The 18393-nt window shown below is 34.7% G+C and overlaps 1 protein-coding gene across 1 annotated transcript in view; it reads left to right on the top strand.

The window, feature by feature from the left end:
- Positions 1-9685: 9685 nt before the first annotated feature.
- Positions 9686-18393, top strand: part of LOC146536625 (uncharacterized) — a 31824-nt gene continuing 23116 nt past the window's right edge. Inside the window, exons 1-2 of the mRNA XM_085189620.1 lie at positions 9686-9750; positions 14030-14162. Coding sequence (XP_085045746.1) covers positions 9686-9750; positions 14030-14162 — 198 coding nt within the window. The remainder of the gene's footprint in view (positions 9751-14029; positions 14163-18393) is intronic.

Below are 18393 nucleotides of genomic sequence, written 5' to 3'. Positions count from 1 at the left end.
TTTGACAGATAAGTGTGTGCGTGCCTATGTTATACTTTACAAATGGCGTTTTATTTTGAAACGAAAATTTTATTATTTATTTTGTTTGAAAAATAACTTTTTTATTTTTGGGAATTATTTTTTTTCCTAATTATATTAGGCTTTTATAGAGTAGTTAAAACTGTGGTTTCATTTAAAGTGGTGCTGACAATTCCATCCTGTATATCGAAAATATTACAAATATGAGAAAAAAAAGTATCCTATGTTCATCCCGGGACCCTCAAGTATCTCTATATGAGTATTTTATCACAATTAAATTAGCGGTTTGGCCCTGATTTAAGACAGACAGACAGACAGACAGACAGACAGAGTTACTTTCGAATTTATAATATAGGTATGGATAAATACATTCTAAATAACAGACGAGGCAGTTTAAAAGCAGCAAGCACTAACGACTTTTTTTTACTTAGACACATTAACACTATTTACTTATATTACCTTGGCGTTAGTAAATGTCTGTACTTTTCCTTTCCCAAGCGGTGGATTTCTTTGTGCTTTCATGTATATATTATAAAAAATTTAAAGTCTCTAAATAAAATCGTCAAGAGCATTTTCTATAAAAACATGTAAAATATAGTGTTTCTCATATGGCTGCCCCCTTAAACGTTTATATTTGTTCATCTTTAGTTTCGTTTAAAAGGCAGAGGGAGCCTAGTGTTAAGACACTCCGTTCTCCACTTTCCGCAGAATTCTTTAGGCATTGCATCATAACGAAATTAAATATTTAATTTCCTCGAAATATTCAATCAGGAAACAAAAGGAACCTGGAAACCTAGTGTTGAATACGTTCCTTATTAACACTTACGTTCCACAATATTCCCTTAGTTCCCTTATATAAAATATACATGAGAATAAAACTACACAATCCATTTAAAACGATTCTGTTAATACATATATCCTAAGCGAAATAACATAAAGAAGTAACCCAAATAAAATAATAAGAGACTACCCCCAACGAACGTAGACAGTACAAAAAAAATACATAAAAAAAGCGATAACTTTCCAAGATTCCATTTCGGTGATCGAAAAAAGATAATGTCATCATAACATTAGCCCACTTCGAGACTCCGAAAGAATCCATACAATGGAAATAATATTTATTTACTTGTATAGACAGCATGAGATATTTAGGTATAATAAAAGATCAATCCAGATTATAAATTACTAGTATTTATTACAGGATCAACGTGAGATTGTAAGCGCGACGGTTGTGGATTCGATTCCCATTCGGGTGAAATAAAATATTTATATATTTAATATTCTCATGTTCTCGTTCTGGTAATTTGGCAACGTCGAGTTTCTCACTCCACTCAGAATTCGGCGGAAAGTGGGGAGCGGAAGTGTCATACTAGTAGTAGGTAATGTAGTGTTTTAACACTATGGTGCCAGGTTCCCTCTGCTTACCCTGCTATGTGCGGTATATAGCATGAAGCTGGTTAAAGAAAAATTGCTCGTGTGGTCAATGGAAAATGGAAATGGAAATAACTATGACCTGCATATGATATATGACACATTTCAATGTGACCGAGGCACCTTTGAGAGCAAGTACAGTTGCCTACATTCCACATTGAAACGGTTCTCGTGGTGTACTCCAGCCACAGATATCTTCGATAAATAGATTTTCCATCACAAACTAGAATTTTTCAATTCGATCCAGTAGTTTCATTAGGTAAATAAACCTTTCAGCTTTATAATAGAATAGAATATTATTGACGTAATAAAATAAAGATTTTCGAGATCGTAATGGCGTAGTAGCACAGCGTCTGACCGTAAATGCGATTGATGTGGATTCGATTCCCACTCGACGAAATTAATAATTTTCATTTATTCATTCTGGTAAGACAAAGCGTAGCACTAATTTCTATTTAACGTGCAATGTCTTCAAAATTGGGCAGAATGAGATGCGGAATGTCTTAACTCTAGGAGCCCTCTGCCATCCCTATATAAAGCTAAAAAAATCGTAGAAATATTAAGATCGAATCGAAAAACATTTTAGTTCTTCAAGTCGTTCTCGAGTAAAGTACCAATTGATCTTAGTCCCTTATGAAATACTCGTATGTAGATGGTAAGGCGTTTGTCACAAAGAGAAGTCAATGGTGGCAGATCTTAGGAGGATATGAGAGTGTATATATATATATATATTTAAAAAAATCTGTACGTTCGTTTCGAGTGGGAATCTTTTAGGAAAAGGCAAATGTATTGAATCACAGAACGATCGAGTTGAAGGCCGCCTCGAGTGGTGCTTTGTTTCCAAATGTTATATTCGAATATGATTTAGCCTTTGATAGTACATTTTAGATGGGAAGTGAAAATATTATATATATTGACGCCGTCGTGGCGCAGCGGCACAAGGGTGTGACTGTAACGCGATGGTTGTAGGTTCGATCCCCACTCGAGGAAGTGAAATATTTATTTACGTTTATATTTCCAGTTCTTCGCTCTGGAGTCGAGGTAAAGCGCAGCGCGTGTTGAGTGGCAGACGTCGTCGTCAGAAAGTGGGAAACGGAGTGTTTTAACACTAGATTCCCACTGCCTAGCCTGCTGTGTGCGGGATACAGCGTGAAGCTGATTTAATTTAATTAGATTTCATTTAGCTCGATCGTGGCGTAGGAGCACAAGCGTGTGGTTGTAACCTCTATAGGTTGTGGATTCGATTCTCTCTTGGAAATTAAATAATTAATATTTTCATTCCTCGCTCTGGTAATAAGGCAAAGCGTGGCGATGAGTTCCGCCACACGTAATGGCGGAAAGTGGGTAAGAAAAATGTCTTAATGGGAACGGAGTCTCTTAACACTACGTTTTTAGGTTCTTTTAAAGCAAACGAAAGTAGATGGTAAGAAATCGCCGCTATCCATGATCTCGTTCAACATCAGAGGGCATACCCTTATTTCTATATGAAACGATAACGTTATTACTTGGACCAAGAAACAAATGAAATTAATGATTAACACCAATTAAATGTCAATTAAATATTAATTGATGTTTCAGAGTCGCTATAAATACTCTACCACCAATTACAATAAAAGCTGAAGTTGTAAAAGTCGACACGCTAACTACAATAAAGTGAATTAACATAAATAACTTTCCCATGGAGTGAATGAAAATCGGAAGGATCCATTGACTTGCAAATCGAAAATCACTCTTTACTCAATTCCCACTAACTTTTGCGACGAAATTCAAATTTCTTCCCAATCACTATTATGTATCTTGATAAATTCGCTGGTAGCCCAAGGTTTAATAGAAACCCTCCGTTTTATCTGAATATTAAATGTCTCCTTGTTTTCGATTTGATAATCTTGGATTGTGAAGTCCAAACGGAAACGGAAGAAATAAAATTTATTCTTTATTTTTGAAGATTTGAAATAAGGTTTCCTTTAGGCAGTCAATTCGGTGAAAGATTATGCCTCGAGAATTCGACGGATGGTGTCGTGGGGAGTCGGGTGACGAAACGTAAGTGTCTTAATAGGGAATGGAGTGTCTTAACACTAGGTAAGTTCCTTCTGCCTACGGAAATTATGTACTACTTATTATTATTAATATTTATATCTTTAATAATGTACTACTTATTATTATTTATCTATATATATAAAATCGAAAGGTCACTCACTCATCACGAAATCTCAGAAACTACAAGTGCTAGGAATCTCAAATTTTGCATAGGAGTTACTTATAGGACGTAGGTGCTCGCTAAGACGGGAATTTGCAATATTCGACTTCTAAGGGGTTGTTTTTGGGGTCGAAAGTTTGTATGAAACTTCGTTACTACAAATGCTAGGAGTCTCAAATTTTGCATAGACGTCACTAGGACGTAGTCATGGAGACAGAAATTAATAATAACATAGTTCACGCGGGTGAAACCGCGAGCGGGCCGCTAGTATTTACATATAGACGTTCTATTATTTATATTTTTTATACAGAAATATAGAAATCCTTTATTTTTTTCTCCGAAGTAATAAGTATATATTTCTCATAATATTTCTTCTACAGAGACTATAACTAAGTAGACTTATATAAAAAATATAATTTAAATAATATGTATATTTTAAATTGATCCAAAAAGCAAAAGCTCAGTTATAACATCATAAATACTATATATAAAATTTATTTCCGTATATGCAAAGTTAAAAAATTATCTTCAAAACCTAACGATCGTTCGCCTTGCTCGTTCAACATCAAATTAGGTCGAGACGCTTCCAGCATATAGAGCGCCATTACCCAGCTCACCAGGTTACCTAGAATTCATTTTCTTTAAAATATTAAATTAAAATATAAAAAAGGCTGTCGAGGTGCAGTGGTTCAAGCGTGAAGCCTAAGAAGCTCCACGGTTGTGGGTTTGATTTCCATTCGGGGCAATGAATTATTTTCTTTCCTCTGGTAACGAGGTAAAGCGTGAATTCGAGTTCCACCACTCAAAAAATCTGTGGTAAATGGGGCTAGTGTTAAAACACTCCATTCCCTATTAAGACACTTCCGTTTCCCACCTTCCGTCGAATTCCCGAGGCATAATCTTTCACCAAATTGACTGCCTAAAGGAAACCTTATTTCAAATCTTCAAAAATAAATAATAAATTTTATTTCTTTCGTCTCCCTTTAGACTTCACAATCCAAGATTATCAAATCCAAAACAAGGAGACATTTAATATTCAGATAAAACGGAGGATCTTGAAAATAGGACACAAGTCTTTTTTGTCTATCCCGCTATATACGGGATACAGCGTGAAGCTATAAAGACAAAAATATATATTTAAAACCTTATTTTAAGCTCGCATTTTATTAGAAGATATAGTCTATTTGCTCCTTCCGCGCGCTCCTTTGTTAACTGATGGGTGACTATAGCGCTGCGATGCTAACGCTGTTTACTTATTAAATTTAGTATAGCTACTAAAATAAATTAAACATTTTCTATGCTAATTGAAAAATATGGTGATCGTTTATTGTAGAAAGAGCAGCGTTGAGTTACGGTATTCTACACAATGTCTTGAAGCTTGGCGGTGATTAGAGATTCAAGTTTTCAAGATTGCGTTTTTGGAGGGGAAGGTAGTGTTTTATCTATATCTTTTTTAGGGTTTCGTATCTGAAAAGGTAAAAATAGAACCGTTAAAGGATCAAATTGTTGTCTGTCTGTTAAGGCCATTTATCTGGAGATTGCGTGGAGGTATGAAGTCTGCGGTTCGATTCTCTGTCAACAAAATTAAATAATACGATTTATGGATGGTTTTTCCTACATATAGTTATGATATTGTGCATGCAGTGAGAATTACAATATAAATATAGGAAAGAAATCGAAAAGTGAAATTTTATAGGGAGGTAAGAAAATTTTATATATTTAATTTCCTCGAGTTAGAATCGAACCCACACCCTGTCGTTTACAGTCACACGCTTGTGCCCCTGATTGCGACTGTTTCAGCCTTTAAAATAATTGATAAGTTTTATTCCAGGTATACTCGTATGCGTATATGTTAATGTTTTTTCAAAAATAGTTTGTCATTTCTATACAACATATATTGCAATATAAAATTTACTATATTTAACATCTGCATTGCAGGTATGTACTCGGTGTAGGTTTTATTTTTATGAACCTTTAAAATTTTGTTCGTTCACAAATACCTTAAATAAAAAAAGTATATTTATTTAATTTCTAAAACAAAACATTTTCTTCTAATTGGATCCAAATCGGTAGTTTTTGAGTAGTCAGTTATAATATAAGTAAAATAAGTTTAAATACATTTTATTTTATTGGATTTTTCTGAGTTATTGCTTATTCTTTATTATTTTTCGCATATTGGAATATTGGCGGTATTCACTCCAGATAAAGAATTGTTTTCACGCTCCCGCTCCGGTTACAAAACAAAGTAGAGAAAATGGAGAATTGTACCTTAACATTCAGCTATTTCTATTTACTCTGTTATAGCGTGAAATAAAAGAAATTAAGTTCGAAAACTAAAACCTATCTACTAATAATCACGCTCTAAAAATATAATACAAAAAACTATACACTGGTCTCACATAACCCTCTTTTTTGCAACTCCATAGTCGGATAAAAAAAGTAAAGAAAATTGAAATGAATTCTAAAATTGTAATCGAAGGTTCAAAGCAAAACAGTATTTATTATACCATTATCGTACATACGTTTATTGCGTTCACGTATGTAGGTTCACATACGTAAATTCATCTGGAATTGGCAATATTAAGGCAGCACGTAACAGACTTCATTACAAAGAGAGTGCTGATGAAATTCGGTCGTTCTCTCCATGTTTCTTTGGAGGCCTCCACCTACCCTACTTGACGTTTATTTCTTTTTTATTATTTTTTCTTTCGCTATCATCGAATTTAGAATTTAATATTGCCAGATGTAAAAATGTGATGTCGCGTAAAAATGACGTTGTTTAATTTGACGTAGAAATGGAACGTTTATTTAAATTTTCGAATATCTAACGCTTTCGAAATATTCAAGGCGTAAACCACGTGTTGGTTTTTGAGAGAAATCAATTTCAACTGTATCACTACGAAATAGAGTTCTATTTGATTAAATCCAAGAGTTATTTAAACGTTGTAGAATACTTGGCGTCATCTGTCAACTCCACCGGCCAATTAAAAGTGACCTGCGCGTTCTTTCAATTACTTAACTGCCGGGTTAACCTTGTACAGTACGGTCAACGAGTCGTGGGCCTGAAGTTAGGTTTTCTCAGCTATTGCACACTCGATAGACAAGTAATCAAAATAAAATCTAAACTGCACAGTCATTTACAGCTTACCTCACAGCGGCCACGGCTCGTTGACCGTACTGTGCTGGTCGACGAAGCTATAATTTTAATACTATGAGTGCACTAAACCATATATTTGGCTCATTAGGTTTTGATCTCGGCTTAACGAGCCGCCCCTAATTGCGGGTGCCAGCAAAAAAGGAAAATGGCCAATTTTCTGTTAATGTTTCACACGCTTTTAATCTTTTTATGATTGATAGATCATCAGCCTCATAAAATTTATGGGTGCTGTGGTATTCTTTACGGGTATTGAACGAGTATTGTATATGGGTTTTAGGCGGTTGTCTAAATTTTTATTTTATTTTTATTCCATAAATAGCAGGGCAAAAAGTTCATGCACTGCCGAATTTAACTAAAAGAAATGTCTAAAAATCTAATTCGAAATTTCAATAAACAAACAACCTTCCATATTTACTTAGTTACTAAAATAGGTAGAAATGCAGAGAAAATAATGCTTAGAGAAAATAAAATAAGAAATTCTTCTTAGTTATATTCTATTTATATAGTTACTTGTTATGGCTGTTTTAGAAACAGTATGTCCCTTTTACACAGCTTACGTTTTTATATAAAATTTACAATATTTCACATCTGCATTGCAGGTGCTGAGTGTATTTTTTTTGTGTGAGTGCACATAGAGAAAACCTAGAGTTCTAGTGTTAAGACACTTCGTTTTTATTAAGGCACTTTCGTTCTCCACTTTCCGTTGAATACTTGAGATAAAGCGTCATGAGTGATGGAACACAACTCCGCGCTTTGCCTCGTTAACAGAGTAAGCTAATGAAAATATTAAATTTCGTTTCCTCAAATGAGAATCGAACCTACAACCTGGCCTCAAAATATACTTAAATAAAAAAAAATGTCACGAATAAACAGTCCTAATAAACACAACCTGCCCTTGTACAAAGAGTTAAAGAATACCGTAATTACTTAAACAACTGTCCAGGAAATTAATCACCGAAAAAAAAAGGAACTTTCCAAAAACACCTTCAAAACTGGTCTCGGTGCGATTCTTACTAATTTGAACTCCTCTCCCCTTTAATTTACAGAAAACAGTGGATTAATAGGTCTCCGTGGTGACCTTAATTAAAAAGCTCCGCGGTTATTGTTTTAGGGTTCCGTAGATCAAAAGAAAATAATTGGATCTTTATAGAATGACTTTTTTGTTCGTCCGTCTGTGTCTGTTAAGACCAAGAGTTCAAAAAAAAATAAGTTCTAAGTAAGTACAATTAAAAGATACAAGCTTTTATGTTTGCTGTAGACATACAATCATGATTTTGGTACAGAACTCTTTGGGGGTGAGACCGACTCACACTTGACTGTTTTTATATTTTATCTGGAAATGAAAATGGACCCGCCTAAACCAATGTTATATTATACGGGAATTAATCCTTTCAATATTTACTTAGATAATATTCAATGTTAGATAATAACACCCTTTTAACGTAAATGGATAAATGTTGTTATCTAATATTGTACCGTCGTGAAGTTGTTGTGAGTTCAATTCTCATTCGGGAAAATATTTGTTGTTTTCATTTCCTCGCTCGGGTAACGAGGCTAAGCCCAGCGTTTAGTTCCGTCTCTCAATACGCAATACCTCGAGAATTCAGCGGATAGTTGAGAACGGAAGTGTCTTAATGGGGAAGGTAGTGTCTTAACACTTGTTCTCAGGTTAACGCAATGAGCGTACAGTGGAAAAGGGTATGTCTAAAATGAAACCTGGGAACCTAGTGTTTTGAAACTCCGTTCCCATTAGAATATTTTCGTTCACATTTTACGCTGATTTCTGAAGGCATTGCGTGTTGAGTGGCGGTACTCAACACCGTTCTTTTTCGTTTTATCAGATGAAAACGTTAATTATTCCATAGTTTCCTCTAGTGGAAATTATCGTGCCTACAGCAGTTAGAGTCGCACTCTTGTGGGACACGCCTGGCCTCTCGTTATTAAGGAGGGGAGGATATGTGTTGATACTAAGAAAAAATATAATAAAATATTTTTCAATAATGAAGTGATTTTTCAATAGTGAAATGAACCAATTACGTATTTTTGTATATTTTTTCCATATAGTACAAAAAGCTATAACTCTTGTCAAAGTTAACCGACACATACATAGAGAACTCAAAAAAAATTTAATAAAACATCAAACTAGTCGACATTTAGCAATAAATTCAATATCCGTACCCAAAAACAGTTTGAAAGGAAAACCCCGATATCGATTCATAGAAATCAGAGCGCGGAAATAATTCGAAAACCACCGCTTCGAAAATATTAAAAGCGTACACCGAACAATTAAATGCGGTGAAAAATATAACTGTTACTGATTTTTGCAACTTGTCGTATGTTTACTTTTTTTATTTCCTAATTTGGGGTCTAGGATAATCCAAGGAGTGAAATTCCGACGATTATTTTCTAAATATATTTTTTATATAATCCTATGTCCATTCTAATACCTCCAAAAATATGTGTACAAAGTTTCATGATAATCGGTTAAGTAGTTTTGGCGTGATAGCGTGACAAACAAACTTACATTCACGTTTATAATATTAGTATGATAAATGGATATTACGAAAATATTTGAAACTCCCCCGATATTCAAACTTCTTGTATAAAACGAATTCTTGTCTTCTAACGGGAGAAGCAGACTGTCTCACTGCTAATGCGACAGCTTTTGATTCAATTCCTAATTGGGGGACTGAATTATTACCATTGAACCTTGCGAAGCTAGCAAAGCTAGCAAAGCATTCGCCCACCTAGCCTAAGTTAAGCCCAGCCTAAAAAAACTTATTTATTAAAATTATGTTTTTGTATATAACTATATTATTAATAAATTAATTATTTAAAATTTCAGATATATTTCAATTCAAAATAAACTTTCGGTCATTGAAATGGGCAAAAATAATGACAGTGTCGAAAGTAAATATATAAAACGGGAGCCGCGGACCGCATTGGGGTAAGTTCGAACCCGCTCATTAATAAACGCCTCGCCAAAGGAACGTCCACTTGTTACTTAACTAATTAAAATTATCACTTTGTTTTATTAGCTTGTTTTTTTTTATTAAATTAACACTTTACTGTCACGCTGTATCCCGCACATAGTGGGGTAGGCAGAGGGAGCTTGGACCCTTAAGTTAATATACTCTGTTCTCGTTAAAACGCTTCCGTCGCTCACTTTCTGCTGAAGCCTCGAGCGTTTTGCGAGGCGGAACCCAACGCCGCGCTATGCCTTTACCAGAGGTAGGAAATTAAAATATTAAGTGTCCTAAATTAGGGTGGTAAGGGGAGAACAGATTGTTTTAACCCATTTTTTATATGCCCTGCTATATCTGGGATAAACCTTGAAGTTAAAAAAAATAAAACAACAGCTACCTACAAATATTGGTTAGAATGGAAAAATAAGAAATATTTTCTATTCCCTATTCTAAATTTTAATGTTTTATTTTATTTTCTAAGTAGTAAATACAATAAACCATTTAAAATTCAGAACGAATTCTCTCATAGGTATTCATCAGCATCTACCTGACACACCAATATAAATGTTAAGTGGGTAGAAATCGAGAAATACCAATAAAAATTGAAAAATAACCCGAATGTGAATGCATTACTGTGAAATATTTATAAAACAATTGAACAATTGTGAATTTGTGTGTAAATCAAGTTGTCAGTAGAGTTATATACGAGCTTGTGTGATCTGGGTGCACCTGACGCCCTGCCCAGCCCAGCCCAGCTGCCGACTGGGGGGTGTATGCTTTGTAGATTAATTAAAATTCTGCATTTCTATAGATTATTTGTTATTTTAGAGCTTTGATGTTGATACCTAACTTTGTGCGATGTAAGTGTGTTTGATTCTCGGTTGGAGAAATAAGTTTACATTTCATTGTTTTAGTGATAAAGAGAGAGCAACTCGTAATATTTCGAAAATCCACGGGAAGTGTACCCACGGAGTGTCTTAATTCTCTTCTTCTTCAGCCTAAAAAAATTTTAGTTTGGGTACTTTAGAATTAATTTGAAGAATTTTCATCATTTCTATTTACTTTTATTATATGAATACGTAATGTCTCGTTTTGTGATGGAAAGTGGAGGCAGTATTTAGAGACATTAATAATTATGCTAGAAGCAAATTTAAAAAAGTGTATTCAAGATTATTAAAATATCTAACCGAATATTTTTTTGGTTAAAGTTATTCGTTACTTATATAATGCTTCGTAATATTACACTATTAGTGATTTTTTTATGAGCTTCTCGCTGTACCTCGCGCACAACGGAGAAGACAGATGGAACTTAGTGTTAAGACACTTCGTTTCTCATTTCCCGTCGAATTTCGAAAGCATTGAGTGTGGAAATGGAACTTAACGCCGCAATTAATAAACTTAAATTAAAAACTCAAACTATAAGCGGTTAATTCTCTATAATGGTTATATGTGGTCTTTATACATGAATTTTGTCAAAATGGTTACTCCATTATCTAGAAAATTAATTTTAACTTTAATATGGAGTCGATTTAAGCTAACGACACTTGACATTTAGTATGAGATAGGGCGGGACTATAAAATTAAATTTAAATTGTTTAGCACATTATTCTCGTAATATTACTGTAATAATTGAAATATCAACTAGGTTTAGTATTTTTTTTTCGCTTTACAGTGTATCCTGCATGTAGAAGGGAATATATTGTTGAGACACTCCGTTACCATTGAGACATTTATGAGCCCCACTTTCTGATAAATTCTGAAGGAATTGGAATTCGCGACAAATGGTGGGTTAGGGGATCTAACTTCGAGGAAATTAAATATTTATTTAAAATATATATTTCCATTTTCTTCGCTCTGGTATCAAGGCAAAGGGCGGCGGCAGAACTCAACGGAGTTCTGCCACTCAACACACAATCGCCAGAAGTCAGCGGAAAGTGGGGAACCAAGTGGGGAACCAACACTAGGTTCCCTCTGCCTAGCCTGCGGTGTGCGGGATTTTTATTTATATTTTTACTTTTCGCTTTAGCCGTATTAAATTACCGCCTACTTAACGACAGTTTTTAAAACACAAACCATTCTGTTTTAAAACAAGAAACAAGAACGTATTCAGTAGAATTGCGATGAATTTTATGTTCCAACTCGCTTCGAACTTTATAAAGACCATCTTTTACCAAACTTAACACTTAGCTTCTTAGTTTATTAGTTGGCTGACGAAACTAACGAAATGGTTGTCCTTTAATAAAGGAAAATGCATTTTTGTAATTATTTAGTAGATGTAACTTACTAATTTTTAGTGGAATTGTTGGGGCAAAAGATATTTTGTTTATACTTTGTTTTACTGGGCATAAAAAAACAAAGGTGGACAAAATTAATGAATAGATGCTAAAAACAAATTTTATTCGTATATTCGGGCAATGATAAAGATATATCGACGGATGACATATCAGTTCCTGGAGTGAGACCTCCCAGACGCCCAAGTAAGCGCTGGTTGGATGTCGTGATGCAGGACATGACAGCCAATGTTTTAACCACAGAGGACGCAAAAGACCGTGCAATGTGGAGTAGGTTGAGTAGGAAGGCAGACCCTGGCAATAGCCGGGATTAATGCCAGGAGGAAGAAAGATGACTTGACTATGAATGTACTATTATCTGAAACTTATATTGAAAAATAAAGTTTCCAAGCTGTCACGTTGAATGCTGATATTCAACACACAATGCCTCCAGAATTCAGTGGAAAGTGGGAAACCGAAGCGTCTTAACGGGAACAGAGTGTTTTAACACTAGGTTCCAAAGTTCTCTCTGCCTTTCTTTGAGGGGCTGTTCACACTGTATGTGTGAAGCTAAAAAATACTATAACCTTTATAACCTACAGCCAACTTACACAGTCAGTACTTTATAAATTTTTCATGAAACACTGTGAAAATAAAAAATCTTTCACATATTCAATTCATAGTGTGTGAAAATGGTAAAAATTGAATAGGAAAATTTCAAATAAACGTTTAAAAAAAGTGAAAAGCAATAATACACTTACATAGGTGTTCCGCAATAATTTCCATATTTATGAAACAGGAATCGGTACAAAGTGCGCGTACTAGTTCACCGTTCAGCAATTTCCGTTAAATTTCAATACAAATGTAAACAAAATAAAAATTTATATTTGTTAGGCGAGGGCTTGGCTGGGGAACGACTTTTATTCGCAGGTATTTTTTAAAGAGTATTGGAAGTGTTTTTTTGCGGTTTTTCGTATCTAATTTCCTGTTTTGAAGAATAAATGCTGAGGGATGATAAAATCTATTTTGTGTATTTGAGGTTAAGTTGTGAGAATATTTTTGTGTGGGTATTGGTACAGTATACGCGACGGGTGTGGGTTTAATTCTCACTCGGGGAAATCAAATAATATTTAATTAATATTATCATATCTTCGCTCTGGTAACGAAGAAACGCCACTCGTTCAGCTCCGCCATTTAACGCACAATATCTCGAGAATTTGGCGGAAATTCGTAAACGGAAGTGTCTTAACAATAGGTTCCCAGCTTCCCTGATATGTGCGGGATACAGCGTGGAGCTAAAAAAAAATCAACTTATCGAACCTAGTATGTGTTGCTTAACTAACACATATAGCACGATATGCAGAGGGAACAAAGTTAAGACACTCCTTTTCCCAATTTCCATCAAATTTTCAAGACATTGAATGGCAGAACTCAACGCTACGCTTACTCTTACAACCAACCAATCAACCAACCAATCAACAATATAAATAACTTGGATTTAGTTATTTCAAATTCTCACAGATACTACCTATATGCAATTTCAAAACTTATAACTGTAACCGCACATTGCATATAATATTAGATAAACAAATTTACTCCCGAACACGTCACGTTATAACTTATAGGCAACACACAGTGTTAAACTTCTAGTGTACGATCTAGTTTTGGACGTGCATCTACTATTATTCGTAGTTGCCTTTTTAATTTTAAATCTATGTCATATAAGAAAAGTTCTTCTTTGCGTGCGGCTGTAAACAATAGGTTGTGGGTTCGATTCTCACTCGAAGAAATATCCAATACCTTCAGAATTCGGCGGAAATTGGGGAAAAGAAGTATGTTAAGACTAAGTTCCCAGGTTCCCTCTGTCTACTTTTCTATGTGCGGGATACAGTATAAAGCTTAAAAAAATGTTTTGCTTATAAAACGAGTGGGTAATACTCTCCTAATACTCTCCGTATTATTGAATTACCAATAATATCTATTCAACTAGGTGGGGTGACGCAAAGCGGCTGGTAAAGGGTGGATGCGAAGCCGAAGCCGAGGTCAATAGCGTGCCATTGGAGAAGCTACGTCCAGAAGTAGACGAGGACAGGCTGATGATGATGATCATATTCGGAGAAACGGTGAATATTACTAAATTAAGAGGTAAATATTATTTTGTATTGCAATTTATTTTTATTGTGTTTTGTTCATTTTAGTACTTTACCACTTTACTTAATATACTTATTATTAATTTTAAAATAATGCTGAAACTAATTGACAAACTAACATTTATACCAGGAATCGATTTCTGCTGTGATATGATAATTAAAAACCTCAATAAAAATTAATATCTATATATATAAAAGGACTTGTCCTCACTGACTGAGGTAAGACGCACGCACAGCCGTAACCGCTGTGCGTAGAAACGTGAAATTTGGACAGATGTTTACTTTCGTAATCTGGACATCCACTAAGAAGGGATTTTGAAAAATTTTAACCCTAAAGGTGGAAATAAGGGGTTGAAAGTTTGTATGGAAAAATCTTTAAATCGCCACCGATTTTTATAAAATTAGAAATTTAGATTTTTAAAAGTATTTAATTGAATACATGTTTCATTGTTTTCTAGAATTCTCCCCCTAAAGGTGCAAATAAGGGGTTGAAAGTTTGTATGGAAAAATTCTTAAATCGCCACCGATTTCTATAAAATTTGATATTTAGAGTCTTAAAAATATTTAATTGAACATGTGTTTCATGGTTTTCTAGAATTCACCCCCTAAGGGTGCAAATAAGGGGTTGAAAGTTTGTATGGAAAAATCTTTAAATCGCCACCGATTTTTATAAAATTAGAAATTTAGACTCTTAAAATTATTTCATTGAACACATGTTTCATGGGATATTAGAATTCACTCCTAAATACACAAGCGAAGCTGCGCGCGTCCGCTAGTAATAAATAATACTAGAATCGTGCTTTTCGTGCATCAATGTAAGTAACTAGTACTAGTACTGTCTACGTCGTCAATATTGGTTAATTTGCTCCCAGTTTCTCGGTGCTAAGCAAGAAACTTGTCTTGTACCTACATACATCCCTTTGTTTGAATCGAATGTAGACTAAAATATATGTTTTAAATCTTTTGTTTTATCTGTTGAAGTGATTTGCGAATTATTATTGTAATAACGCTAATTATGTTTTTTTATCTGTGGTCCCTGGACCAATGGCGGGACCAATGGCGGGAAAATGAAAAGTGTTGTTTATTAATGAAATTGATTTTTTGATAATATATTTTTTATTGTTTTTGTGAATTTATTTAAATATTATGTTGGAAGTAAAACGTGTATATTTGGTGTCAGTGTCAGAATGTTAATTATAAAAAAAAAATCTTCTTCATGTGTTCGTGTCCATATTCGACATATTCGAAGTGATTTGTGTTCCACTGTCACGTTCGGAACACCAAAATCAATGAAAAAAAAACAGCAATAACACAACACAAAGAAGTAATAAATTGAATTAAATTAAATTATATGTAAATTATACATGAGGTTTTTATAAATACTTAAAAAGTTTCTAATATCTACATAAGATTTCTCATTGCAATTTGACCTAAAAGATGGTTTTAAATTTTGACATTTTATGATAAGTTAATCCATTTTGATAACGATTACGCTGCGTTTACATCTATAAAAATATTTTCCTCATAAGTATTCGAATCCACGACCACCCTATCACAACCCAGCACACAACCAATATAAAACTGCAGTAAATTAACATAAATTACAGTACAATTTCGAATATTAACTGAAATCCATCTCTATTTTAATATCAGTACAAACAATGAAATGAATGAATGCTATAGTTCCCGAGAAAAACGTAACATTTTTTTTCGACCCAACGTTTGACCCAATTAAAGCGTTGTTGATTATAGAGTTGACTATTGAAAACGGTTGTCGCAGCTTAGTCAATATTATTTCTCTGAAAAATTCAAAGGTCCATATGAAGGCTAATAGAATTAGGGTTGTGTCATATTGTTTTACTATAATATATAAATAAATATGGAGGCCGGAAGTACTGTATGATTGTAAACATGACGACAGTCGTAGATACGATTCTCAATCGAAGAAATCAAATATTTGCATCCAGAATTCGGTGGAAAGTGGGGAGGGAAGTGTCTTAAAACTAGGCTCCCTCTCCCTACCCTACTACTTACGAGATATAATGTAAAGCGTGAAAAGAAATGAAGGCCGTCATGGAACAGCTTCTCAGGGTGTGACTATAAACGCGACGTTCGTGGGTTCAGAGAATGTATTACATCTTGAAGTAAAAAACATATATTTGACTATAGAGCCACTGTGTGACATTTTTTAAACAATTTAGTGTTGAGTTACGCCAATCAACAGGTAATTTCACGAAAATTGGACGATGCGTGAGGAACACATTGTCTTAACATAAGGTTTTTTTGTCTTCTATGCGGGAAAAAACGAGAAGCTGTTTTTTTTAAATAACACAAACTCGCTAATCGCCTCGCTTATCACTATTAGCAACACAGCAGTGACAATGACGCCGACCGTGGTGGATCGAAAATGTCACAAACAGTTTCTATGGCGGGATTTTTCTAGATTTTGCAGTAAATTTTGCATGGCCCGTGTTTTAGGGTTCTATGTTGAAATTTGCATGTGGCCAATACCGATACATTCAAAATACACTATGTATTGACGTAGTAGTGGTGTTTTTGACAAGTGACTGTTAATAAAAGATAATGGTTTTTAGTTAGCTTCACGCTTAATAAATAAATAAGCGATGCCAGTCGTAGCGTGGGGGCACGACTGTAAACGCCAGAGGTTCTGGGTTCGATCCTACTCCAGATTTTTATTTTTTAATTTTTTTTTTATTGAAGATAGGTAAGCATTTGTCCGCTATCTCACCTGGTGGCAAGTGACGATGCGAACGATGATGGAGTATGCTTACCCAGATAATGCCTATTCACTCTTTCCTTAAAGACGGCCAGGTTGTATTTAACGGGAACAGTTGAGCAGGCAGGGAGTTCCACTCCATTTAATAGTTTCACTTTGGTAACGAGGCAAACAGTACAGTTGAGTTCTGCCACTCAACACACATTGCTAAGAGAATGCCGCGGAAAGTGGGAAACGGAAGTGTCTGTATGAGAAGAGAATGTCTTAACTTCAAGATCTCACATTCTCTACGCACCCTGCTACCTATTCGGGTTATAGCGTGAAGCGAAAAAAAGTCTAACGCTTTTACCCTAAAGTAGGCAGAGCTGTTTGCGTCGATATTGGAGCGATTAATTTTAAATATTAAATAATATATTCCCCCGAACGTGAATCGAACCCAAAACTATCACGTTTCCTACAGAAATACATATTAATAGCCAACTCTTCAAGCTATCATACCCAACAAAACCTAAACCAGTTTCAGCTAGATAAATCAAACAATATTTGCTTACGAACACGCCGCCTAATGACTTGTAAATAAGGAGTCGTCATTAATAACGGCTGTCTGATGCAGCTCCTTCGAGCAATTACTTTGGTACGTAACGTTGTTACGGGTAAGTAGGGAACGTAAAGGGTTGATATGTTCATCATTTGTTTGTGGTACGTATGAAATTGTTTGTTGTCTTCGTTTTTAGGGTTCCTTACCTTAAATGGAATAAATGAAAGGAACGAAAAGGGAAATTTACAAGTATATGTATAAGATACGATTGGAATCGGGAATTGATTTTTTGATTGCCTTGTCCACTTATATAAACTTTTCCATACACGCAGCCCGGGAGGTCCTGGATCCAGATGCTTTTTACGTAACCTTGTTCCAGTATCACCGAAACTATTCCCGAAGGTCAACTGAGGTCCCCTCCCTCTTTTACCTCTCACTCTTTCCATCATAATAATGTAATGAAAAAGATAATACTTGAAAAACTTTTCTCTAGAGTAGCCTTAAAGCAATAAAGTACCTGCAAGCTGTTGTACAAGCTCATAATGTTCATATAAATCTGTCACGAACAATATAAAGGCGACACCTGCTCATAGTGACGCCTGACTGAAAATTAATTTCTGGTGATACGAGGAATTTACGTCGAGAGAGAGTGTTAAGGTGTATCGAACGTGCAGAATGTTGGAGACGAGCTGATTCGCAATTTGTGTTTATATTGTCGCTTATTATTAACTCTTGACTCAAAATGGGAGGGTTAAAATTAATTGGGGGTAAAAATATAAATTTGACTTTTCTGTCTATTTCTTTGTCTGTGGCATCGTGGTGGCCATGAATTAACCGAATAAGGTGGGTTTTTTAGTCGAAAGTCTTCTTCGTTTTTAGATATGTTTACTAATGTTCGGGTTAGCAGTTTAAGAGCTACAAGCATATTG

The sequence above is a fragment of the Heliconius melpomene genome, chromosome 8 (genome assembly GCF_056956725.1).
Source record: "Heliconius melpomene rosina isolate 202511_hmr_F chromosome 8, ASM5695672v1, whole genome shotgun sequence".
NCBI lineage: Eukaryota > Metazoa > Arthropoda > Insecta > Lepidoptera > Nymphalidae > Heliconius > Heliconius melpomene.
The sequence above is the reverse complement of the archived record's forward strand: the minus strand, read 5'-3'. Positions and strand labels throughout refer to the sequence as shown.